Below are 24,992 nucleotides of genomic sequence, written 5' to 3' on the forward strand. Positions count from 1 at the left end.
TTACATTCAGTTACATGTTGCACACATTATAACATTTTATATACTAATTTAAGTATTTGTTATTGATTACCAAATGATTTGTAAACCTTTAAGAAATCATAGAGAGACTTTGTTAATGGTTAATAATTAATTTGTAGACCATCTTTAAACATCATTTGGATGGCTATTATAAAGTTACAACTGATTACAAGTAGATATTGTGCCTGTTTTGCAAAAGTCTACCTGGACGTTGTATATTTATTATACCTAACTTGACTGCAAAGCCCTGCATGTGTAAAACTGATGCTAGAGGGTTACCTACAGTATCATAGTTTGAAGCGTAGTAATAGTTAGTGTACACAGAGCAATGCAGCGGCATGAAATGCTGTAAACTTTATAATCTGTGTCTCAAAATCACCACAAACCACAAAACCAACTGTGATGGAAACAGAGAAGAGTGATAGAAACAAAGCAGAGGTGATGTGCTGTCAGCCACTTCAACCCAGTGCGCTGCAGAGTGTGCAGAGTACAAGCTCAGATTGTTATTCCAAGTGTCTGACAACATTATGGAAAACATCTCTACAGTGAGAGACCTTTCTTAAAGAGTTATAAAGATATGTTTTGTTTTACCAGAAAGAGCTGTTTTATTGCTCTTGCCCATCTAAGAAGATTCTTTTTTATATGACTCATTTTAACATCGGTATCAGAAACAAAATGAAACTCATCAAAAACACCTTGCTTCATCTTTCAGCAGGGCAGGTGAATTGCTGTCATGGCAGGACTGTCAGCAACCCAGTAGAGAAGTTCTCCGGTGTACTTGGATTTTATAACTGAACTATTGGAGGGAGAAACTTTGACTTTCTCTGACTATGTGAAAAATTGATATTTTCACATCACACATAATGAAGAAAGACATTTAATTCAAGTCTTACTGATGAAACAGGCTGATACAGGAATTGAGTGTGGTGAACTGAACTGAAAAAAAAAAATACTGTCAAATATTCATAAATAAAGGCCAAATCTGATTCAACTGACAAAATATATTGCAGGGTGCAGCAGTAAACTAGTTTAGTTTAAGTAACTATCAATTTACCAATCACTGATGATGGGTATTGTAAATAGTTACTACCACATGTGTAGCCATCGTTTGACCCACAACTTTAAACAGCTCCCATCATTTGTTTGTGTTCTTTTGTTATTAATCAGGAGATCATAAGATTTTGGCTTGACACCATCCTTGAAGACCTCAGATAGATGTGTTTAGTATGCATCATCCACAGAAACATGAAACACATGCCAGTCTTTCTGTGGGTGAAAACAGTAATGTGTGTGCATATTAGATGTAGGTCTGCTCTAACAGCACTCTGGTATTGATAATGCTTCAAATGCTGTCTCACACACACACACACACACAGGCAAAGGCACACGCACACAGACCCACTTCAGACTCATTTACTGTCGCGGTGAAGTAAATGGATAATTTGCTGTTCAGCATGGCAGAGCTGGCACTAAGTGTAGATTAGCTCTCCGGCACCGTGTCCAATCTGGCTCGCTCCCCCCTCCCTTATTCAGTCAGTCTGAAAGATAGACAGCATATCAGTAGTCATAACACGTTCTGTCTGGCCTGCCATCTTCCACACAAACAAACAATTAGGCTTGCAGTCACACCAACATAGGCAAACATATACACAGCATACGCAGGCACTCATGCGTGCTTACTGCCAATAAACAAGTAATGGCTCAGAGTCTCTGTAAATGATTAAAGTAAACACACTGCTGCTGCCCACAGTGTCATTAGCTCTGTTCTGGTACATGACTCTGCTGTTAGCCAGAACAGACAGGGATGCCCAGAGTCACACACACACACACACACACACACATACAGACTGATGGAATGAATGGAACCAGTTCCAAAATGACAGTCTAGACCACTAGTCTTATGGACCAGGGCCCCATTTCCCAGAGCCTTCGTAGCGCTACGTGTGTCGTAAGTTGTATTTTAAGGTCTCCCTTAAAGTTACGGGCTGTTTCCCAGAGTTGGGACAACCTTAAGGGAGACCTTAAAATACAACTTACGACGCACGTAACACTACGAAGGCTCTGGGAAACAGGGGCCCAGAATGACAAAGGCCACACATAATTTGTTGGGCTGCGAGGTGGACCAGATCCAGCTGTGTTGTGATTTCCAGCTGCTGAACTCACAATCTGATATCATTATATCAATCATGAGGCGAGAAAAAGCATGTCTGTGTTCGTGTTTCTCAGGGCTTGTACCAGACAGCGTATGCTAAGTGGATCCTTTGAAGGCCAGCCAGCCAAAGAACGCTCCATACTCAGTGTCCAGCATCATATACGGCAAGAGCGCAGGTCTGACAGCACACACACACACACACACACACACACTCAGAAATGAAGAACAGGCTTACGTACCTGCATAATACTATGTGATACCTATCTGCTCTTTGTATCTGCAGATCTCTGAGACATGGCTCCACTAGTCAGAGGATCAGCCGAGGGAAGTCCCTGGAGACACTCACCCAGGATGTGAGCAAACACACACTCACACACACACACACACACACCCTTGGTGCAAAGGACATTGTTTGGTACTGACATCTGCGTGCTAATAGCACGCCTAAAAAAACCCCAGAAATTTAGCAAAATGTGGGTTTTATAACTTTATTGGCTCTTCTCTTTCCTCAGCATTCCAGTACAGTACGCTATCGTAACGCACAGAGAGAGGACAGTGAGATCAAGATGATCCAAGAGAAGAAAGAACAAGCAGAAATGAAACGGTATTCACACACACACACACACACATTCGGCCAGTATCAGCCTGTAAAGCAGATGTCTGACAAAACATTTTATGTTCTAACATTCAGCCCTTGCTGTGTCAATGATACCTAGAGGCCAATAGTAACCAGTGTTCTTTCCATCTCTGTGCTTGTTTGGCTGAGCAGAAAGGTCCAGGAGGAGGAATTGAGAGAAAATCATCCTTACTTTGATAAGCCGCTCTTCATTGTGGGGCGGGAGCACCGCTTCAGGAACTTTTGCCGGATGATTGTTCGAGCTCGCTTCAATGCGTAAGATCAGTCTTTTATATGGTCTAAAAATGTTGCTGTTAAGTTTTTCTAGGCAGCCTCTTGTTACTCTTAAATTGGATTTAACCATTTAACATGTTAACCATTTAACATTTTCAAGGAATGTAATGATACCAAAATCTCAAGGTAATAATACCACAACAAAAACTCCACAATAAAAAAAATATCAGGATATTAAAAAACATAGAAAAATTAAGACTTGAGAAAATGTACAAAATATCTGATTTGTACAGCATTTTGGTTCATATAAAATTTGTTTCTGGTTTTGCTTTCCTTCTTTAGCAAAAAATAAAATAAAAGTAGCCAGCTATGACCTAAGCAGTGCAAAAAATTAGCATGAATTGCCTTTGGCAAAGAATGTTTGAATTATGTGTGGACAGTTGCAAAACAAAAACAGTGCAGCAGTTGGTAGCAGTCCTTTTATATAATGAAATAAAAGTAATGCAATAAAATAATTAACCATGTAATTCAATACGGCCACAGTCTTTATTGTCTATTACAGTGGTTTCCATCATGTGGACTACATTCCCAAGAGAGTTCTTAGAAAAAAACTTTGAAGTTTTAAATTATCATGAAATAGTTTTGATTATTGCAATTGCAGTTAAAAGCTATGAGCTATGAAAACAAAGCCATGGGATTTAATCATGTGCTATTCTTCATTTTCTGAACTACTTTAACAAATGTGTAGTATTTAGTGGCCCGTCACATTAACACTAAATGTTTCTTCCATCTCATCATTGTTAAGATTAGTCTCGTGTTGATTAGAGTTGTGATTAAAGGTTTGATTGGGCCACAGAAAATTTTCAGATTTCAAATTGGGCCGTGGCATTCTTAAGTATGGGACTGAGAAAATTGTTCTCACATGAAAACATGAAATGTTTACATGAAAACATACAGCCATTGAAGGCTCAAATAAATTGATATTGATACCAATGGTGTGCCAATTTTTAAAATGTTTAATCCACAGCAGCAGTGGTGAATGCCCCTGTGTGAGTTTTACTCACAAGACAGTTTTATTTCTTTTTTATGTCAAAATGTTGACAGTGTATTTCCTTTGTATAAATTCATTTCTAGATCCAAAACTGACCCCATAACAGGAGCAGTGAAGAACACCAAATACCACCAGCTGTAGTAAGTGTGATGAATTATTGATTCCTTCTCTCTCTATTGATCTCGTCGTTCTACAACAGTAGAATATGTATTAATTCTGTATCTTAATTGCCTGCCTGTTGTGCTTCTCCAAAACTGTGGTAAGGAATGAAAATTGTGAAGTGAAGAGCTGTGAAATAGATTTCACCCATTATGCAACCTGATTGTAATTCAGCTGAGCTCCAAGTCTGATTATTAAAGTCAGAGGCAGTCCTTTGTATCAGATACTGCTGGTGCCGTGGGATTTTTACTGAGTAACTGCTGTACAGAAGAGATTGGTCCGCTCTCACATGCACACACACACACACACACACACACACACACACACACACACACACACACACACACACACACACACACACAGATTTATTCACTCTCACTTTCTGATACTGCTCCTCACATATCCTCCTTCTCTCTTTGTCTCCCCCACTCTCTTTCTCTTGAATTATCCCTGAGTGCTTTCTGGTTTGCAAACCAAATAGCTTTCTTGACCTACTTACACTGAATTTCTCTGTGTAATTTTAAAAAAAAATATGGAACTGTGTTAATGTGTGTGTCCCTGCAGCGATCTTCTGGGCCTCGTCACCTATTTGGACTGGGTCATGATTGTCGTAACCATCTGCTCCTGCATCTCCATGATGTTTGAATCACCCTTCACCAGAGTCATGCACGTCCCCACGCTGCAGGTATTAAAAGCAGATGGATCAATGGCTGAATGACCGAGTGAGCACATGCATGATTGGACAGATGCTGTTAAACCCGCGCCCCTCTGTTTCAGATCGGGGAGTATGTGTTTGTGATCTTTATGAGTATTGAGCTCAACCTGAAGATCATGGCCGACGGTCTGTTCTTCACCCCCACAGCGGTCATCAGAGACTTTGGAGGAGTCATGGACATCTTCATCTATCTTGTGAGAAATCTCTTCAGTTTTAAAGGCTGCTTCATTTAAAGGTTCCATGCATAAAATTAACCAGAAGGTATCAGCAGAATATGGCAGAAATAAGTAAATAATACAGTACAATAAGTATGTAAGTTTTGCATCCACTGTAGGTTTTCTTACATGGTAGCAAGCAGAGGGTGAGGCGACATATTTGCGATCTGAAAGCTCACTGCTTGATGCCACTAAAACCTACACACTAGTCCTTTAAAGAGATAGATCGGATTATTTGAAGTAGGGTTGTATGAGGTACTCATCCATAGTCAGTGTTAGTCAGTGTATTACCTACAGCTGATGCTGGTCGGCAACCCCCAAGTTTGGAGAAGCAGGGAGTCGCACCAGCATGGAAGCTAAACAATGTACTGCTGTGGACAGGGTCAGCAGCAAAATGCATTAGCTGGACTTAAAACAGGTCCAGTTAAAATGTCAGTTTAAGTAAACACAATATTTAGAATATATTCACCACTTTACTTTGCCATCAGACAGCCTTTTATGACAGGAGACCACCATTACACAAGCCAACTATTGAGGCAGCTGTAGATGAGCAACTGCTGTGTTCTGGGGGGAAAAATGACTGATTTTGCCTGTGGAGTTTGGTTGGTTTGGAGAGAGCAATATTTAGTTTATACAACGGCAGGTTCCTGTCAAAAAAGGTTCTTTGACGGCAAAGTAAAGCAGTGAAAATATTCTAAACCTAGCATGCAGTAGCAAGCTGCTATAGATTTTTTTTAAGTGAACCTTTTTTAAGTGGCTAAAATATATTTTGCTGCTGACCCTGTCCACAGCAGTACATTGCTTAGCTCCTGTGTCGGTGCCCCTCTCTGTCTGTCCTAACAGGCATCTACTGTAGGTAATATAACTGATGAACAGTAAGTACAACCACACCTCAAATAATCAAAACTATCCCTTGAAACATAAAATATTACTTTCATAATGGATGACTCATAGTAGAAAAAGTCTTTTAGGGTAGACCAATCACATGTCATTTGTCTTATTTAAATAATAGCTAATGACTATGATTAACATTCAGTTTGGTGACCTCACTGTCATCTCTTCACATTTTATTAGCTCTCTGAAATAACTCAGTTTCTTATGTGCATCCTATTTGCATGGATATTATGCAAAAGACTGGTTTAGTCTTTGTTCAGTGGTGTTGCAGTAGAACAGGTTGGGAATGGAATGGGACAGTTACAAGGTTCTCAATGTAAATCAAATAATGAGACTGTGACTTTAACACATTGTAACTGTAAGATCTGTAGGATGCCTTTCTCTCCGCTAACCATTCATGGTTGCCCTGCTGTGGTTCTCCTGTAGGTGAGTCTGATCTTTCTGTGCTGGCTGCCTCCTGACGTCCCTCCTGAGTCTGGGGCTCAGCTGCTGATGATGCTGCGCTGCCTGCGTCCGCTCAGGATCTTCAAGCTGGTACCCCAGATGAGGAAGGTGGTGCGGGAGGTCCTCAAAGGATTCAAGGAGATTTTCCTGGTTAGTGGTTAGCCATGTGCTACTTCCATTTGTGTGTGGTAGATCAGTCTAACTAATTTTAATCTCTAACAGCTTTTTAAAATGTTTTTTTTTTTTTTTTTTACAACACAGAGAACAAAAATGAACAAAGAGATATTGCAAAGAATTGCAAAATAAAACAGTTCATACAGTGACTGAAATGTCTGTGAGTGGATTGAGGGCCAGAAACAGAGTCCATACCACCAAGACTGAGTGAGGTTGAGGAAGGCCTAAGAAGAAGGCCAGTTGGCCCTTCCCAAATCCTGCCCCTTTTTGGTCTGTGCTCCAGTAACAGTTGAGTAAACTTTATACCCAGCAGAACCTCAGTTAATGTTCTCCTTTTTTGTTTTTCTTAAATTAGTTAATGTAACATTACAGCATTTTGCTAACATAAGCTATCAGATGTAATTAGCTAGGTAACGGTTGATGTAGCTTCTTAGTTAGCTAGAGTTATGCTAATATTATTTAACTTAATATATATATATGCATTGCTTTTATAGGTCCCCCAGCAACATCCTTTACATAATTTGGTTTTCTTTTCATAGACAAGCCTAGCACATAGCATAGTAGGCTACAGGAAACAGGACAAGGAGAAAGTTGACTGAGGTTCCACTGGGTACCAAGCTAGTTCAACTGAAGCACAGACCAAAAAGGAGCGGGACTTAGGAATAGTCATTTGGTTTCCAGGTTGACACCCCTCCATCCTAATATGATCAATAAAGGTTCTCCAGATCTTAAGGAACTTGGGATGGGCAATAAACAGAGTATACTGAATTTCTTCAATAGCCAAGAAACTATGTCATCGATCCATTTTTTAAAAGCAAGGAGGGGAAACACTCTCTCAGGGTAACCCTTTTTACTATGACTATACCATGAGGGCTTGCTGTAATGCTGAAGAATGATGAAGTCAAATAATAGTTTGAGCAACCCAAACAAAAAGACCATCAGGGATTTAGTGTCTGTTGTATATGTCGCTGTACAAGTGATAAATGTCACGCAGAAGAAAAGATTCTGATCAGCCAGTGGCTGACTTTAAATTGAACATGCTTTAATCCTATCCAATGCTTTCACTCATAACTCATCTGAAATCTCTACATCAATATTCTTAATCCAGGAAACTGTGAAATTAAATGTTTGAAGGTAGTGTTTTATGTATTTGAGTCATTGTTTTTATATCAGATATTGAGGTGGGCTACACATTACATTTACACAGCTCCAGAAACAAAAAGAGGGATTTGTTCATCAGAAAGTACATTTCATGTTAGCCTCTATTGATAGGCACTGAAGGCATGTAAATGTGCATAACAAAGCTCCCTCCCCTCTCACTGTTTTGCTTACTTTTGACCCCTTAATTAGGAGAAAAGTATATAATTAGAAACCTAATTGACGATAGAATAAAGAATTACCTGTGTTTTCCTCATCTGACAAGCACTTATTTGTTTACATTTCACTTCACTGCATTGTAACATTTAACTTAATTTGCTGGCAATGATGGGGCTTGACTGCAACACTGTTTGGAAAATAGTCACAAAAAAGCTTTGAGATGTGAGAAAAACTATGATCTCCTTTGGAAAATATACTTTGGCAGTAAAGTATTCATGATTTATAGTGCATGGCTTAAAACATGCAAAAATACGACCAGGATTTGTACAATAATGCATCTTATTCACTTTTATTGGATTGTGCTGTTGTTGTTATTACATTCTTGGGTATTTGTGGGCTTTGCTTACCTTTTGCTTTGCCTACCAGGGATTTTATTATATTACCACAAGCTTACAATTGTTACTGATTCTCTCTGAGTTTGACTTGGATTTTTTTCCAGCTGAGGTCTCTCCATCCACAGCTGTCTGACATCCTTAGCTTGCTCTCTAATCTGACAGGCTTGGATTATGTTGAACTGTCTGCCTTAAACTCTTGATTGATTCTCCTGCAGGTTTCCATTCTGCTCCTCACACTAATGCTGGTGTTTGCAAGCTTTGGAGTTCAACTGTTTGCCGGAAAGCTTGCCAAGTGCAACGACCCCCACATCCTTAAACGGGTATAGCAAGAAACATAATCTCCTCACTAAACCACCCCCTCCCATTCCATGCTCCCTACTGAGAAGCAGAAGTACAAGGGGTTTCCCCAGTCAAATCAATAATCCAGTGGTTCTTTGTATTCTACTTTCAAACGGAGTCATTATATTCCTGCCATCTTATTGCAATGTAATCTTTTATTATATAGAAAATCCTTTACAGATGTTTTCATAGTATAGCGCTCAAATAAGTCTTCTAAGGAGAGTTTCAGTTTAATACAACTTGGATCTAATCTTTTTGATTGTTATTGTTCCAAATAATTACATCACTGCATTCACCAAGTTAACTGGCGTAAACAGGAATGAATATTATGCATTAATATCGTGAATGGATGTACGTAAGACTGTCATTACACTGTCATAACAATGCCATGACATTTGTCATGAACGTAAAAGAGTCTTTATGAATGTTTATTACTGTTGCCATTGAGTGTCATTCAGTCAATTTTGTCATTTTAATACAAAGTTGACATTGTTTGAGATGTCTTTGTTATGACAACTTGACATTAACCAAGACAGCATAACCTGTCGATGTCTTTGTCATGACCTGTTTTCAGCGTTATGCTTTTTTATGTGGTTGGTTTTGACATTGGCTGTCATAAGATCATTTTTAGTGTGTGATGAATATTTTCAAGTAAAGTCACACATTTTGGACCTATCATAGAGTTTTATTACGCTGTGATATGCTTTTGTAACCGTTTCATAAATAAGTTAGCAATTAGCCACTTTACTTGTTGCTAAAGTAAGCTAACCATTGTCTGCTGTTGTCTGAAGATGGAGTTACCTAGTTAGCTTGGTTAGCTGTGGAGCTAGCTGCCTAGTTAGCTGACTCAGCCAGGGGGTACAAGGAAGAAAACCACCTTGGTATTGTATTCCCTGTTGTCAGACTGGCCACCATCAGTCTCCGAGGCTGTGTTCATCAACTGTGTTCACTGAGATGTCCCAAATAGGTCTTTTATGACAGTTGTCATGACATGGTTATGACAGTGTAATGACAATCTTCAAATAATGTGTTACTTAGTATTAGTGTCATATTTTCTCTGTTAGTTTAGCGTTTTAGACAATGAAATGTTTGATTCACAACATATATACAACATACATAGCAAATCACCTCACTAACGGCCCTTTTTTCTTTTTTCTGTTTTCTGTTTTTCTGTTTTGCTATTTCAATGGTTGCTTCACTCTGTGTTGTTGGTTACAGGAGGATTGTCACGGTATATTCCGAATAAATGTCAGCGTGTCCAAAAACCTCAATCTGAAACTGAAGGCTGGAGAGAAGAAACCTGGTTTCTGGGTACCAAGAGTCTGGTATAGCTGCTTGTTTTTCTCTTACTGTTTGATTAAAGATTGCTTTTTTTTTCTGCAGCCAGAGATTGACATGTCCACTCTGTCCTTCCTCAGGGCCAACCCTCGTAATTTTAACTTTGACAATGTGGGAAATGCCATGTTGGCTCTATTTGAAGTGCTGTCACTCAAAGGTTGGGTGGAGGTCCGAGATGTCATTATTCACCGCGTTGGACCGGTACCGAACTTCACCTTACCTTACCTTTCCACTTACTTCCATCAAATTGTTTTTTCAATGCTGACTACCTACATAATAAGAAGACTGTAGCAGCTTAAACAGCTGAAATACCTCTGTGCCTACAGATCCATGGCATCTACATCCACGTCTTTGTGTTTCTGGGTTGCATGATTGGACTCACTCTGTTTGTAGGCGTCGTAATTGCAAACTTCAATGAGAACAAGGTAAGAGCCACATCGATACTGCCTCCTATTTTTCTCTACATTTACTTTGTGCATGTTTTTACCTAGAAAATGTGGTACCAAAGACTGTGTCTCCCACCATCAGGGCACTGCTCTTCTAACAGTGGACCAGAGGAGATGGGAGGATCTGAAGAGTCGACTGAAAATAGCCCAACCTCTCCACCTGCCCCCTCGCCCAGGTGCTCACGCACAAAAGAAAACATGCACACCAAATGCTTCGGCGATAGAGTATCAAGCATGACATTATGAATGTCTTTGCCCCACTCCCTGATTGATCATGGGGCGTGTGCTGATGCATTGTTAAGTAGCACCTGCACAATTAATACTCCTTGTTTTTCTTTGAGGATTGATGCCTGCAGGCATTCCTCATGACACCAAAGTGATGACTAGCAGCAGTAATGAAAAAAGCTGAATAGTAGACAGATAACGCAAATGGCTCAGGCACTGACTAATGCATGTCACAGACTTCTACGGGAAATTTGTTTGTCCGATTTTTTTGTTTTCTGTTCAGTTTAGTTTCAGTTAGTTTCCAGAGTGAGTTTGCTCATTTCAGTTTAGCTTATTTTTTATTAGTTTCAGGATTAGTTTAAGTTTTTTAACTTTATTATGTGGGTGTCTGTCAGGGGCAAGATAAAAAAAAAATCAGTGTAGGAATTGCAGTATAAACACAACACTGTGAAAGCAATTAACTCACATTCGTATAGACATCCCAGTCTCAAATATATGCACCAATGTCCTGTCATGCTTGTGATGTTGAAAAATGTGATCAAACTGACTAAAACTGAACACATTTCCTCTATATTTTTTATTTTATTACACTTAGTTTTGTAAGCACACAATATCATTTCAGTTATTTTTTTCCCTAAAGTCTACTTTTTATTTTTATGTTTTTATGTTTGTGTTGAATATTTTTTCACACCTAATTTTATTTTTTAGTATAGTTTAAGTTAACTATAATAACATTGCTAGTAACCAGATGAATACTGGATTTACTTAGAGCTACTGCAGTGAGTTTTAACTGGTCACAAAACAGTCTCAACTTAGCACTGACGTCTCCATATGACCTACAAAAGCAAACAAGAGCATCAGCGAGAAAATTGGCTAATTCTATAAAGTTATTCTTAATGCCTGCCACTGGGTCGGATTCTCCTTGAAATCAAATGAAAAAGGTAAGGTTTCAGTGAGTAGTGCATTAGTCAATTAAAAGGAGGAAGGAGGAGATTTTTATTTAGATCATTTTATTTTTGACGCTATATTTTGTGGTCATGGCGGTGGGAAAACTACTGCTTTTGTCCACAGGGGGCTCCATAATCAACACACTATGAAAGTTTCTTGTTGTAGCTTTTCCTGTAGCAACCTCTGTATTGCTATTGATCACCTTTCAGCATGGGACTACTACACAATTACACTGTTGCTCTTCCTCTTGTGATAAGAGTCGTGAGAATAGTTGAAATGCCTCAGAGGCAGTGTGGGAAATCGCCTGTTAGTACAGTTGAGGCTGAGAACTAACAGAAAATCAATGACTTTAGTTTTAGTCAGCAGTGCCGCTGACACCAGCAGTATCAACCTGACTTTGATCCACATCCAGAGGCCCTCAGCACTGGCACCACTCACTCACTACTGGCAGATCATTACAGCACTGAGCTGGCCTTTACTCATGCTCCTACTCAAAGTATTTGCAAAACTGCCTCTGTGGTCAGCAGTCATATGACAGTACATAGCCACTGGATGAACTGTTTAAATTTCTATTTTGTGTTCATTAAACTGCCTGCTTTCAAGCGAACATGAGGGACAGTTGTGACAAGGATTTGCAACAGAGATGTCTTCTAACAAGGATTTGTTTGTGACAATTATCAAATATTACAACATTTGTCAAATTCAAAGCTACACCACTGACACGTGAAACTAGCATGGACCTGAAGTGCTTGTGAATGGGGAAATTTATTTTTTCAATGTTGTGAATTCCAGTACAGTTACAGTACAGTAGCAAACAGAATATAGGGTCAGTGGGCTTCAACAATGACCCATTACATCAGTTCCTTTCATCCCTTTTTAAAATAACTTCACTTTCCTGAACCAAAGAGAAGACCCCACATCTCAACAGGAAAATGATCAATTTATGTTTTAGGGTAGAGGTTCACAATTTTTTTTAGCCAAGAAGATAGAAAATATATAATAAATACCCCCTCACACGTGTAGCTTGGAATAATTTGACATCGTTTATTTCTTACACTTCTATTTATTTATATATAAAAAAAAAAAGATAACACAAAAGAAATGTATTAGAGAGATATTAGACATGTATTTAAATATTTGCTCAATGTCAACACAGAATAGTCACATAGAGAAGATTATTCTGGGGGGATTTTTAGCCTTTGTTTGATAGGACAGCTTTTGACAGACAGGAAGTGGGGGAAGACACGCAGCTAAGGACCGTAGACTGGAATCAAAGTAGGAAGTACTCTATGAACTATTTTATATTTTCTATATCATGATAATTAACATTAATGGATATGACAACTTTTCGTGGACCTTCTAGTAGGCTCTATTTGAGAACCTCTTTTTCAAGGGACACTAAAATACAACATCACTTTGGAAGCAAAACATGCATCACTAACCTCACTGTACGACATGCAGTATTTTTGAAATCTATGGCATGTTTGCCCTGTTAGTGTCAATTTTTTAACCTTGACACAAACACATCAGCATACATAAATGTGTTGAAAACCTGCAGAAGAATGATCACGCTGATAAGAACACCAAAGCAGTCCATGAGTGCCATCTGCAGGTCAATAAATGACACTACCACAGATTCAAGCATCAGCTGGTTTCTAAGCCGGTGCAGACGTTCAGATTTGATCACTTACTTGATCAGAGAGCCCCAGAATGATGGATAAAAAAAAATGCTGAAATAAACAATTTGCACGAAGACATTTTGTTCTAGCTGTGCAGGTATCAATAAATCTGTGGTCCTCTATCTGCTTGACAGAAAACGGGGGTTTCCGAGCCAAGATGTATGACATTACTCAACATCCCTTCTTCAAACGGGGCATTGCTGTGCTGGTGTTGGCACAGTCAGTGCTGCTTTCTGTGAAGGTACAGTAAAGCATCATATCACAATGTATCACGTCATTTATTTCTGTAATCTCCTATGACTTTTTTATTTCTTTTGCATGGCACAATTAAGGCATTTTATGTCATAGTGTGCTAAATAAATGTAATATGAATTATTGTCATGTGTGTGACTCTGGTCTTCTTCAGTGGGACGTAGGTGATGATCAAGTAACATTTCCTCTTGCCACCATGTCAGTAGTCTTCACCTTTATATTTGTACTGGAGGTAAGTCTGTTATCCTTCCCGTTAATGTGTCAGTTTCAAGGTTTTACTTTTATTGCTTCCTGGGTATAGACGTCTGACTGATGTTGGTCTTGTTACTTAGGTGACCATGAAGCTGATAGCCATGTCTCCAGCGGGTTACTGGCAGAGCAGGCGGAATCGCTATGACCTGCTGGTCACATCATTGGGTGTCATCTGGATAGTCCTGCACTTTTCCTTACTGGTTAGACAAATTACTGTCATGTTAAGGTAAAGTTTTTCAGAATTCTAATTAAGTAAATGTACACTAATACGTATATAATTTTCCCCCCTAGAATGCGTATACCTACATGATGGGCACGTGTGTGATCGTCTTCAGATTCTTTACAATATGTGGGAAGCATGTGAGTATATTTTCATGCAAGAGCATATTCGTTTTTACAGAAGCCCAGAAAGGTAAGTGAGGAAAAACAATGTGATGATCCATTTTTAAGTTGGTCTTTTTTTTTCGAGATCATTTTGTGTTTGTTTTTGTAATACTTATTTCAGCTACAAGATGCTAAAGTGCACCACTGCTCCATGTTCAAAATCAGACAAAATTATTCATGTTTTCTTTCACTTCAGCCACTTGTAGCTGAAATGAGCATTACAACAACAAACACTTAGAAAAAGTGACCCTGACAAAAAAAACAATTTCCCCCCCATTTAATGTGCTTTGTTTCTGTTACATCACAAGCATGATGGGCCATTGGTTCTGTTTCTGTTCTTTTTTTTTTCTTACGAAACATTTGTTAAGAAAATGGTGTGTTACAAAAATAAACTCAAAATTATCATGAGCCATCTGCCAAAACTTTTTTTAGGATCTTTGAAAAATTATCCTGGCAAAACCTTGTTTGCACCTTTTCTTCTGTCATAAACACAGGTAAGAAAACAATTTCAATCAGGCTTAGACAATGGATCACCATTTTTTTTCTTTCCTCTTAGGGCTTCTGTACATTTTAGTGTATTTTGCCAAAGAGAATGTATTGTAACCACAAAATATACATCTGGATGTCTGCTGTGTCGTGTGTATCTGTGTGTGAATAAAGGTAACTCTGAAGATGCTACTGTTGACTGTGGTTGTCAGCATGTACAAGAGCTTCTTCATCATTGTGGGCATGTTCCTCCTCCTCCTCTGCTACGCTTTTGCTGGCGTAGTTCTGTTTGGAACCGTCAAATACGGAGAGAACATCAACCGGTAAGGACCATCTCTTCTGTTTATTGACCAGACTCTGCTGCTTGTTCCTACTGATGATCACTGCAGGCTGTATGCAGCTGTCACAGTGAAACACATCTTGATGGGGTTGTCTGATTCCGTCTGTCTCCTCTAATCGCAGGCATGCCAACTTCTCCACAGCGGGCAAGGCTATCACCGTTCTCTTCCGAATTGTCACAGGGGAAGATTGGAATAAAATCATGCATGACTGCATGGTAAGGTGGACTGCAGGTCCAACACACATCCCTACAGACAAAAGAACAGACCAACTGCTGTATTATAGTTTGTGTAAAAAGGGTCACCTAACCTCAATTTTCTGCTGCTACCACAATACATTGGAGGCGAATGGATGGATTGTTGTTTGTGGTGCTCACAGCAAAATTAACAGTTACTCCAGTTAGTCATATAACTTTGGATACTGCGCAGACCTCTCTGTCAGCAGTTTTCACTGAAGTTACTTACTAGCAAAGTAATAGCCACAGTGAAAACTGCTGACATAGCTGCATATCACAGTGCTGATAAAAATGGTTTTTTTGAACCAATCCTTTGCTCTAGCATTTCAGGGAACATTTGACATGTTTTAATACCCCATATGTTGCAAATTATTATTATGGATTTTTTTTTTTTCTGTCCCCAGGTGCAGGCACCATTCTGCACCCCAGACAAACATCGCTACTGGGAGACTGACTGTGGCAACTACGCAGGAGCACTTATCTACTTCTGCTCATTTTATGTCATCATAGCCTACATCATGCTCAACCTACTTGTAGGTCAGTGTGTTCTAGTGTATTTTATTATTATTAATTAATGTTATTAATGACATTGTTGGGATGAAATCATGCTGACATAGTCACGTTAGGCGACAAAAGCAAGTTCCCACAAGGTAAACATTACATTTTAGCGTTTATTAAAAACTTAAAGGGATGATTCTGATTATTTAAAGTGGGTTTTATGAGGTTCTTATCAATATCTAAAATAGATGTCAGTCTGCACACCCCATGTTTTGAGAAGCAGACAGGAGTACCAGCACGAAAGCTAAGCAATGCACTGCTGGTCAGCAACAAAACAAATTTTAGCTACTTAAAAAAAATCAATATAAGTTTACATATACACTACATACTGGAAACTACAGTGTGATCTGTTAGTTTGTTTGTATCATTGGGTGACTTTAGGGCATCCAAACTAACCTTTTAAAACACCAAAGTCATACAATAACACAAACAGACTGACTAACTGATTGAGGCAGCAGCAGAAGAACAACTCCCATGTTCTGCAAAGTAAAATTATTTTTTGCCAAAGGAGTCTGGTTGCTTTGGTAAGAACAGTATTTGACTTAAGCAAAAAAAGGCTGACTGACAGAAAGGTAAAGTGGTAAAATAAATATAGCATACAATAACTGATATTAATTTTTTTTTTTAGATGGGCCTTTGTTAAGTACCTAAAATACATTTTGCTGATGACCATATCCACATTAGTGCTTTTTTTAAGCTTATATGCCAGTACTTCTCTCTGTTCCTCCAAACTGGGTTTACCACCCTAATTCAAATAATTCTAAATATCTGTTTTAAGGTTAGAATAATTTACCATGAGATGAATGTAAGCAACATCAAAAGTGACAAAAATGAGTGTGCATGCATGAAAGCCGTTCTAAAGGAAAACAATCTTGTGCTCTGGCAGCAGCAAGGGATCCATTTCATTCTCTGCCTCATCTTATGTAAGACTGCAGAACTCTTAAAGCACACTTACGTGTGATTTTGTCAACTTTCCAAAGAAACAGCAAAGAGTTTCTCCAGAGATGAGAGTTTTATTTTATTACAGCTTATTATTACCAGCACAAAGATCAAATCCCTTCATGCAGAAAGTATTATTTCATCTCATGTCAGAGGCTGCCATACAAGAAGAGGGAAGAAGTAGAATGATGCATAAAAAAAAGGAAAGGAGTTACACAGAAGCCATGAGTAGAATCAAAATGAGCATGAGGTTTAGACAGGAACAAAACCACTTCTACATCTTTTTGAATGTAATCTACAAAGTGTACTCTGTGTTTGTGAACTGTATGTGGGATTCCCTTTTATATAGCTTGTAATCCCATCTGAAAAGACTGCATAGATATTGCTGTTATGCAACATTTCAGGATCTGTGAGTATTGTTATCTCTTGCTATTGCTGCAGCCATCATTGTGGAGAACTTCTCGCTATTCTACTCCACCGAGGAGGACCAGCTGTTGAGCTATAATGACCTGAGGCACTTCCAAATTATCTGGAACATGGTGGATGACAAACGGGAGGTGAGAAATTAGCAACAGGAGAGAGGATGAGGACACAGCAGAGGGGAGAGATGACGATCATATGGCTGTGAGCAGAGGATAATATAGAGAAGATAAAAGCAGGACGAGAGCTAATGAGATAGACTGAGGGGAATGAAGTATGGCATTGAGTAATAGGAATAAAAGTAATTAGAGCAGTGGCTGCTGGATTAAAAATGTAGACCCCCCCCCATCCATTTATCTATGATGTCATCCGGAAGTTCTGTAGGGTTATTTTTTCAATCATTTGTACAGCCACATACAATTAAAATTTCCTATGTATATGGTCCCCTCCAACCGTATTCACCTAACTTTAACTGAGGTCTGACATCCAGGGCTCTTCTCCCACCCAACCTCCCCAAAAAATGTTTTTTACTTCTGCCTGAAAAGAAAGCATGTTAATATAAATCAAGAACATCCCATGACACTTTATTTGAAGGGCATAAGACAGTAATTACTCTGTCATAACCATGTCATGACGCCTGTCATTAACATGAAGGAGTATCTATAAACGTTTATCACAGTTGTCATTAAGTGTCATTAGGTCAACTATATAATCTTTAATGCAAAATTGACACATTGTTTGAGATGCATTTGTTATTACCAACATAAAGCATTAACCAACATAAAAATGCCTTTGTTATAAACACTTTATAACCTTCAGTGTATTTACCATGACAACTTAATATTATCACACTTAAAGTAACTGTTTAGCTTCATGTGTTAACATTACATTATAAACTGTCATATGTGATTAGCTTTGGTATTTGTTGTCATAAAACCATTATAAATGTGTCATGAATATTTTCCTTGATCTCAAGTTAAGTTGTTAATTTTGAACTTGTCATAAGGATGTCAGTGAGTTTTATTACACTGTCAAATACTTTTTTAACACTGTCATGGATAATTTACTGGACTTGAACTGAAGTTGTCCCATTGGACTTGTCATGAAGATGTGATTATATGTTATAAGGCCAGTTTGAAGACAGCATACAATACCAATACAGAGTTCACTGATCAACAGACTGCTGTTGGCTTTTTTACTTTTTGCTAAAGAAGGCTAATTGCTATCTGCTGTTATCTGTAGCTAGTGTTAGCTAGTTAGCTCAGTTAGCTGTAGAGCTAGCCGCCTAAAGCTGACTCAACCCTTGGGTGAGTGAAGCCAAACCCAGCATGAAAACCACATCGGTACTGTATCCCTGTCAAACTGGCAAAAAAATTGACTGAATAATACTTAATGTCAACAGTCATAAACATTCGTAAGGACTCCTTCATCTTAATGACAGGTGTCATAACATGGTTATGACCGCAGTCTTATGTACACCCCTAAAAATAAAGTGTTACTTGCTTTCTTTTTCTTTTTTTCTTTCTTTTTTTAATGCTGCATTATAAATCAGAGTTCATGTCTGGTATGAGAAGTATCAGCCAATTTAATCTTGAAGAATGAGACATCATACAAGCAGCATTGAAAAGAAAAAAAAAGAAAAAAAGATTGAAAATGAGAAATTCAACATAGCTCTTGAACATTTAAAATTCAGGTCTAAGTCTCAGCATTATAGACTTGCAACAGGTCACAAGTCTTAAATCACCCTGTGACTTCTACGACTGTTTCCCCAGGGTGTGATCCCGACATCCAGGGTGAAGTTCCTGCTTCGTCTGCTCCGAGGCAGGCTGGAAGTGGACCTGGACAAAGACAAACTGTTATTTAAACACATGTGCTATGAGATGGAGCGACTGCACAGTGGAGGGGATGTGACCTTCCATGATGTGCTCAGGTGACCACAAAACACCACATACACCCTCACAGACACAGTATATTAGTATTTAGGAAAACACTATGTAAAATCATTCATTTCATTTATAAGAAAAAAAATATTAATATGTATTATATTTGTTATTTGTTACACTGATATGTTAATTTTCCATTTGGCGTAAAAGTACACCTGTTTTATCAGTTAAACTACAACAGAAATATTTGCCCTTTTTGTCCCGTTGAAATTCTGGTCAGAGGGATCATCACGGGAGAAACAATACAGTTTGCACAGGAGGTAACAAACTGAGAGAGTTAGAAAGCCTGCTTCTAAAGCGAAATGGGGCTGAAAAAAGAAATGACAAGTTTCCTTATGATACAGTGTTGTACTGATTGTTTGGAAAACTACACCATATTTGCTGATTTCACAAAGTCTGCCACAATATGATTAAGATTCAGTTCAATTCAAGGACCTACAATTGATATATTAAATATCATATGTCCATTTAATACAGTCAGAAATTGACTCCACTGACATACATTAAACATGACTTCACAACAACAAAATTTTTACAAAAGTGTAAAATTAAAGATAAAACAATACTTTTTTCCTCGTCATCATTATTAGCTTAAGCCTATGGCATTTTACATTGCATAAATTAGCCTGGTGGCTACCAGACTTTTCCTCTACTCATAACTTAACAAATTATATACTTATTCTTGCTCTCTGCTGGTTTGAGTTACTGCATCTCCTGACATGAAACCACAGTTGAATTTCAGCCTGCGTGCAAGTTCTTTCAGCCTAACATTGGTGAAACACAGCGGCTAATATTGCTGTTGTGAGAGCAACAAGTTAACTTAGTGGACTGCAGAGCAAGTTTGCATATGGCATGTGCTTTTTTCTGAAAAAATACAAAATATTTCCACGCTGCTGATTTATTCCTGAGAGGGCAGCAAATGTCCTCATCGTCATTTTTTGGCTGCTCACCATTATCTGCTTGTCCCTAGCACTGAAAAACCGACAGACATGCCATGGAAATTTCAAAATAAAGGCGTATCGATATACATATATATTTTCACTTTGCTTCAACCTTGATCCAGATGGATGGATTGCTACATCCTTAATTACTACCCATCATTATAGGGTTTAAACTTCAGTTGGGTCTTCTTTTTTCTGAAAGCAGAATTATATTCCACTGAATATGTCCCTTCTCTGTGTGTGGGGTTTGTTGTGTGTGTGTGTGTGTGTGTGTGTCTGTGTGTGTGTGTGTGTGTGTGTGTGTGTGTGTAATCATACAGCATGCTGTCGTATCGCTCAGTGGACATTAGAAAGTCTCTCCAGCTGGAGGAGCTGTTGGCCAGGGAACAGTTGGAGTACACCATTGAAGAAGAGGTTGCCAAACAGACTATACGCATGTGGCTCAAGAAGTGCCTCAAACGCATCCGGGCGGTTAGTCTGTCAACAGAAAACACACAAACGTGCCTTGTCAAAACGCACACAGCGCACAGTATCACACACTGACCTCATACTGTATGTCCGTGTGCACTTGCAGAAGCAGCAGCAGTCGTGTAGCATCATCCACAGCCTGAGAGAGAGCCAGGAGCAGGAGCGTAACCGCTTCCTCAACCCCCCCAGCATAGAGACCACCGTGCCAAGTGAAGACCACAACACTAACAACCCAGACAACCCCTCACAGCCTGAGGTAAAGTCCCACATCCATACCAATGCTGCATTCACACTCGCACATGCTCACAGCTTGAGATGCACCAAGCACATCATATAATCTGCAGGTGTGCGCTTTCACCAGTGGAAAAAAGTATATCTCCTCTTTGTTTAGATGAGTGGTCTCCAGCAGCTACGGAGCCCCACGTTGTCAGACAAAGGCTACAGACAGGACTCTTCAGACCTGGGGAGACCACAGAGGAAGCTGGGACAGTGGCGGCTGCCTGCAGGTGTGTAACATCTCCGTATGCTGTCTATTGTAAGTTGCACAGTTCTGTCGAGAACATTCTGTTGAAGGGATAGTTTATATTATTTGAAGTGGGCTTATCTGTTGTTAGGCATTAGCTACAGTAGATGGCGTTCGGCAGGCCCCCGGTCTGGAGAAGCAGAGAGGGGTACAAGTACAGAAGCTGTGTATACAGAAGTGTACACTATGTTTAGAATAATTTCACCACTTTACCTTGCTGTCAGACGTCATTTTCTGATAGGAAATCACCGTTATAAAAGTCAGATATTTCTCTCTCTAAACCAACCACCCTCCATAGGCGAAATCAGTAACTCAGCAGCGGCAGCAGCCTCCATGTTCTGCAAGGTGAAATTACTGATTTCACCTGTGGAATTTGGTTGGAGAGAGTCCCACTGATATTTGGCTTATGTAACGGTGATGGCGGTTTCCCACTACACACAGAAAGTAAAGCTGTAAATTTTAAAAACATCTTTTGAAAGTAGCTAAAATACTTTTTGTAGCTAAACGTGTCCACAACGCTTTGCTGAACAAACAGGGGGTGTGACCACTGGGATCTACTGTAGGTGATATACTGACAATCGATAAGTATCTCAATAAACCCCGCATCAAATAATTCTTATTAACTATCCCTTGAAAGTGATTTTTAAGTGGAATGAATCTTTACTCAGGTGTGTCTCTCAGCCATGGAGAACCAGGGCTTAATACAACCTTATATTAAAGAAAAAGTGATTTATTTATCCAAGACAAGTCAGTTAAAACCAAACTCTTATTTACAGTAGTGGCCTGATAAGATACTAGGCCCCTTTTTTTATGTGGAACTGTAAACATGATAGATAAAGAAAGGCAGGCTGACATGACAAGAGCCTGAGAGGCTGTGAATTCTCCTTTCCTGTGTTGTGTCAGGTCGTACAAGCGTCAAGTCCATAGTGTGCAAGATGAACCCTGTCAATGATGAGGCTTCTTCAGGGTCTGAGGTGAAGAAGTGGTGGACCCGTCAGCTGACTGTGGAGAGCGACGAGAGCGGCGATGACCTCATCGACATTTAGAGAATGAGAAGCAGCACATCCTGACATCCTGCCGTTTTTTACAGATGAGCTGGGAAGCTTGCTGGTTGACTCCGTGTCATTTTAGTTCCTCTTGCTCTCCTCTGATCAGTGCGTTTTCTACTCTTTTTTTTTTTTTTTTATTCAGGTTTAGAACTGTTCAGAAAGTATGGCAGGCCGTGTGTGCGGGTTGTCAATGAGACATTCATTAGCAGCCATTTTGACATGCATACTTCTGGGACATATTACTTTTCTTCTGTGATTTCCACTCATAATTGCTGAGGTTTTCTATGCAGGCACGTATGGTGTTAAAGCAGACTGCAACAGAAAAGGCCACGTTGCATTCATGAAACGAACCAAGAAGCTGCTGCTGTATGTGTTTTCTACTGTTCTGCTGTTTCATGTCAGTTGTGTTGATGCAGCTACAATAATTTGTGATGTCCTCCCATGTTGATGCTTTGTCTCTGTTCTAGTCCATGTTTCAATTATGTTTCCTCTGGTCTTCAGTATTAATTGTATAAATGTCGATTTTCTTATAGTCACTTTATACTTAAACCAGGCCTCTTGTTCTCATTGCTAGAACAAGCAAATTAAAGTTTAGATTTATGACTGTGAATGTAATTAAAAGTCAAATCTATCTAATGTATTTGTGTGGGGTTAAAACATGAAATATTTTGTAAATTATTATAAATCCTTAGCTTTATCAAGTATTTAATTATTCTAATAAAAGCCTGCCCTGCTCAGGCATTTATGAGCAAAAGAATTGTCACATTTCATTTCCTTTACACAGTTTACTGTAAGGTTTTGTCCAATGACAGAATTTATCCTTCATGAGAATTTTTTCCCCAATACATCAAAATATACTCTACTAAAATATGAATCAGAAAGTAACAAATCCTTGCTGTCCAATCCCCAAATTTTGTGATTTTGAATTTTTTAGATAAACTGATTTAAATGCATTGTGGCAAAGCTGAAAACAGGGCTCTTCGTACCTCATAACAAGTTGATGTTTTGGGGATACAGTCCATGGTTTTCAAAGGATGGAGATGAACGTTGCATACGTGTGGGAACCTAATTTTAACATGTTTTTTATGCTGAACATTTTGGAATTTGTATGATCAATTTAGAAACATTTTCAGTATTTAATAAAATTTAAGTATCGAGCTTCATTATTACGGTCTCTAAACGGTGAGATAATGAACACCATTGTGGCACAATCTCAGTGCCAGGTCATGCTCGTGCTTAAAGCTATATAATATGTAATATTATCGCAAGAAAATGTCTAAAGATGCTAGACATATGTTATATATATTTTTTGAGTTGTGTAATAATACTATCCAACATGTTTCCAACAATGGTCAAGCCGAGGTACATCCTTAATTTATTCAAGGAAACTGCATTTTTCTGCTAGCCATTACTAGCTAGCTGCTAGTTGCTAGTTGCTACTTCAGGGAAAATGTCCGATGCGTCGGATATGTCAGCATGAGGAATGAGAGCGAGGAACAAAGTCAGTGAACATAACAAAATGTTACATGAATAAAACTTTATTACCTCATAAGTGAAAATGATTTCTGACTGAGTCATGTCAGATTTTAATGGCAATGTGAAGTGAAGATTACAACTCCTATGATCCTTCGCTACTTCTTTTGTTTGTTTTTTTAATGTGAGAGAGACCTTACATATTGTGAGTGTTAACTGTTGATGACTTGGTAATCTTACCAGATTAAGTTAGAGGTTCTCAATTTTTTTTCCCAGCCCAGGATTTTTTTTATCGGATCATTAAAATTTAAATGAATGAGTCTGAAAACTTTTAATGTAGACAAAATTCTAGAAATTCTGGTCAAGACAGAGAGCATATAGTATGATAATCTATGTGAAGGACAGTGTTTACCCTTTCAGTCAGAAAAACTCACTGGAATTCCTAAAAAGTGACTTGTATAAATTTCATCTGTCAGTGCACAATATCAGGCTGAAAATTATTTAGAATTTAATTTCAGTCATCTTTCCAGCTTCCTATATTTTTAACATGCTGATTATTGTCTACAGTGTGCTATGTGCAGTCTGTATTGCCTTCAACACAAGTCCTGAGTTTCCCTGTTGGCCATTCCAGGATGCCTTCAAAAAGCCTGTTGCCCCCCTTTCATCGTAACTTGTTTTACACAGTGATTCAATTCAATTTATGAGGAATTTAATTATCCCTCTATGAGTAAGAAAAAAAAAAGTGGGATTAGACTAACGAAGGGGGTAATTGAGTGGACAGATGCTGTTTAATGATTCTCCTTGCATACATCTGCTCAGATCAAACAGTGGGTGCAGTCCCCAGCCCTTCTCTGGATAACACTGCCCTCTCCTGGATACATGCTGAGCCGCCCTGAGAAGGTGCTTTCTCAACTTTGTATTTACATTTTTTGCTATGTATGAAATGCAACCAGGTGACCAAAGGGGAACTGACTCAATTTTTACTACATTGTATTGGTGTGATATTTTTCCACCTCCTTGATATATTCTTTCTTGTGAGTCACGGCTCATCCTGGTGTCCAGCACGGCGATGCCTGATGATCACAGTCCTGTCATCTGCCATGTGCAGCTTGCTGTGGATCTAGATGAGCTCAGTTTCCAACCGGCCGTCCAGGTCAGCATGAGTCTGCCGTCCACAGAATGAAATGTCGTTGATCCAGTTGTCAGGCACTTTGAGAACATAAACCCACTCACAAAAAAAAAAATAAACACATAAACAGAGGTGAGTGCATTAGCCTCTCATTTTACTCCTTGTGTTCCTTAATGGTGTATTTCTCTCTAATTCATCAGACAATCGCTCCAGCTTGGGTTTGAGCTAATTGACTAATGCAC

General features: G+C 38.9%; 1 protein-coding gene across 3 annotated transcripts in view; it reads left to right on the forward strand.

Moving 5' to 3' along the window:
- The window catches only part of nalcn (sodium leak channel, non-selective), a 95,741-nt gene extending 72,430 nt beyond the window's left edge, over positions 1 to 23,311 (forward strand). For all 3 annotated transcript variants that reach the window (XM_084724865.1, XM_084724867.1, XM_084724866.1), the window contains 26 exons: positions 2,245 to 2,346; positions 2,454 to 2,523; positions 2,683 to 2,774; positions 2,940 to 3,062; positions 4,155 to 4,211; positions 4,795 to 4,915; positions 5,008 to 5,139; positions 6,481 to 6,648; positions 8,600 to 8,704; positions 9,942 to 10,048; positions 10,142 to 10,262; positions 10,388 to 10,486; positions 10,590 to 10,683; positions 13,494 to 13,600; positions 13,766 to 13,843; positions 13,944 to 14,063; positions 14,155 to 14,223; positions 14,908 to 15,056; positions 15,196 to 15,289; positions 15,712 to 15,844; positions 17,246 to 17,361; positions 18,997 to 19,154; positions 20,429 to 20,579; positions 20,683 to 20,832; positions 20,968 to 21,082; positions 22,003 to 23,311. In XM_084724865.1, coding sequence (XP_084580991.1) covers positions 2,245 to 2,346; positions 2,454 to 2,523; positions 2,683 to 2,774; positions 2,940 to 3,062; positions 4,155 to 4,211; positions 4,795 to 4,915; positions 5,008 to 5,139; positions 6,481 to 6,648; positions 8,600 to 8,704; positions 9,942 to 10,048; positions 10,142 to 10,262; positions 10,388 to 10,486; positions 10,590 to 10,683; positions 13,494 to 13,600; positions 13,766 to 13,843; positions 13,944 to 14,063; positions 14,155 to 14,223; positions 14,908 to 15,056; positions 15,196 to 15,289; positions 15,712 to 15,844; positions 17,246 to 17,361; positions 18,997 to 19,154; positions 20,429 to 20,579; positions 20,683 to 20,832; positions 20,968 to 21,082; positions 22,003 to 22,145 — 2,974 coding nt within the window. In that variant the 3' untranslated portion in view covers positions 22,146 to 23,311. The remainder of the gene's footprint in view (positions 1 to 2,244; positions 2,347 to 2,453; positions 2,524 to 2,682; positions 2,775 to 2,939; positions 3,063 to 4,154; positions 4,212 to 4,794; positions 4,916 to 5,007; positions 5,140 to 6,480; positions 6,649 to 8,599; positions 8,705 to 9,941; positions 10,049 to 10,141; positions 10,263 to 10,387; positions 10,487 to 10,589; positions 10,684 to 13,493; positions 13,601 to 13,765; positions 13,844 to 13,943; positions 14,064 to 14,154; positions 14,224 to 14,907; positions 15,057 to 15,195; positions 15,290 to 15,711; positions 15,845 to 17,245; positions 17,362 to 18,996; positions 19,155 to 20,428; positions 20,580 to 20,682; positions 20,833 to 20,967; positions 21,083 to 22,002) is intronic.
- The last annotated feature ends 1,681 nt before the right edge of the window (positions 23,312 to 24,992 follow it).

The sequence above is a fragment of the Lutjanus erythropterus genome, chromosome 8 (assembly GCF_056507025.1).
Source record: "Lutjanus erythropterus isolate fLutEry1 chromosome 8, fLutEry1.hap2, whole genome shotgun sequence".
In the NCBI taxonomy this organism is placed as follows: domain Eukaryota; kingdom Metazoa; phylum Chordata; class Actinopteri; order Lutjaniformes; family Lutjanidae; genus Lutjanus; species Lutjanus erythropterus.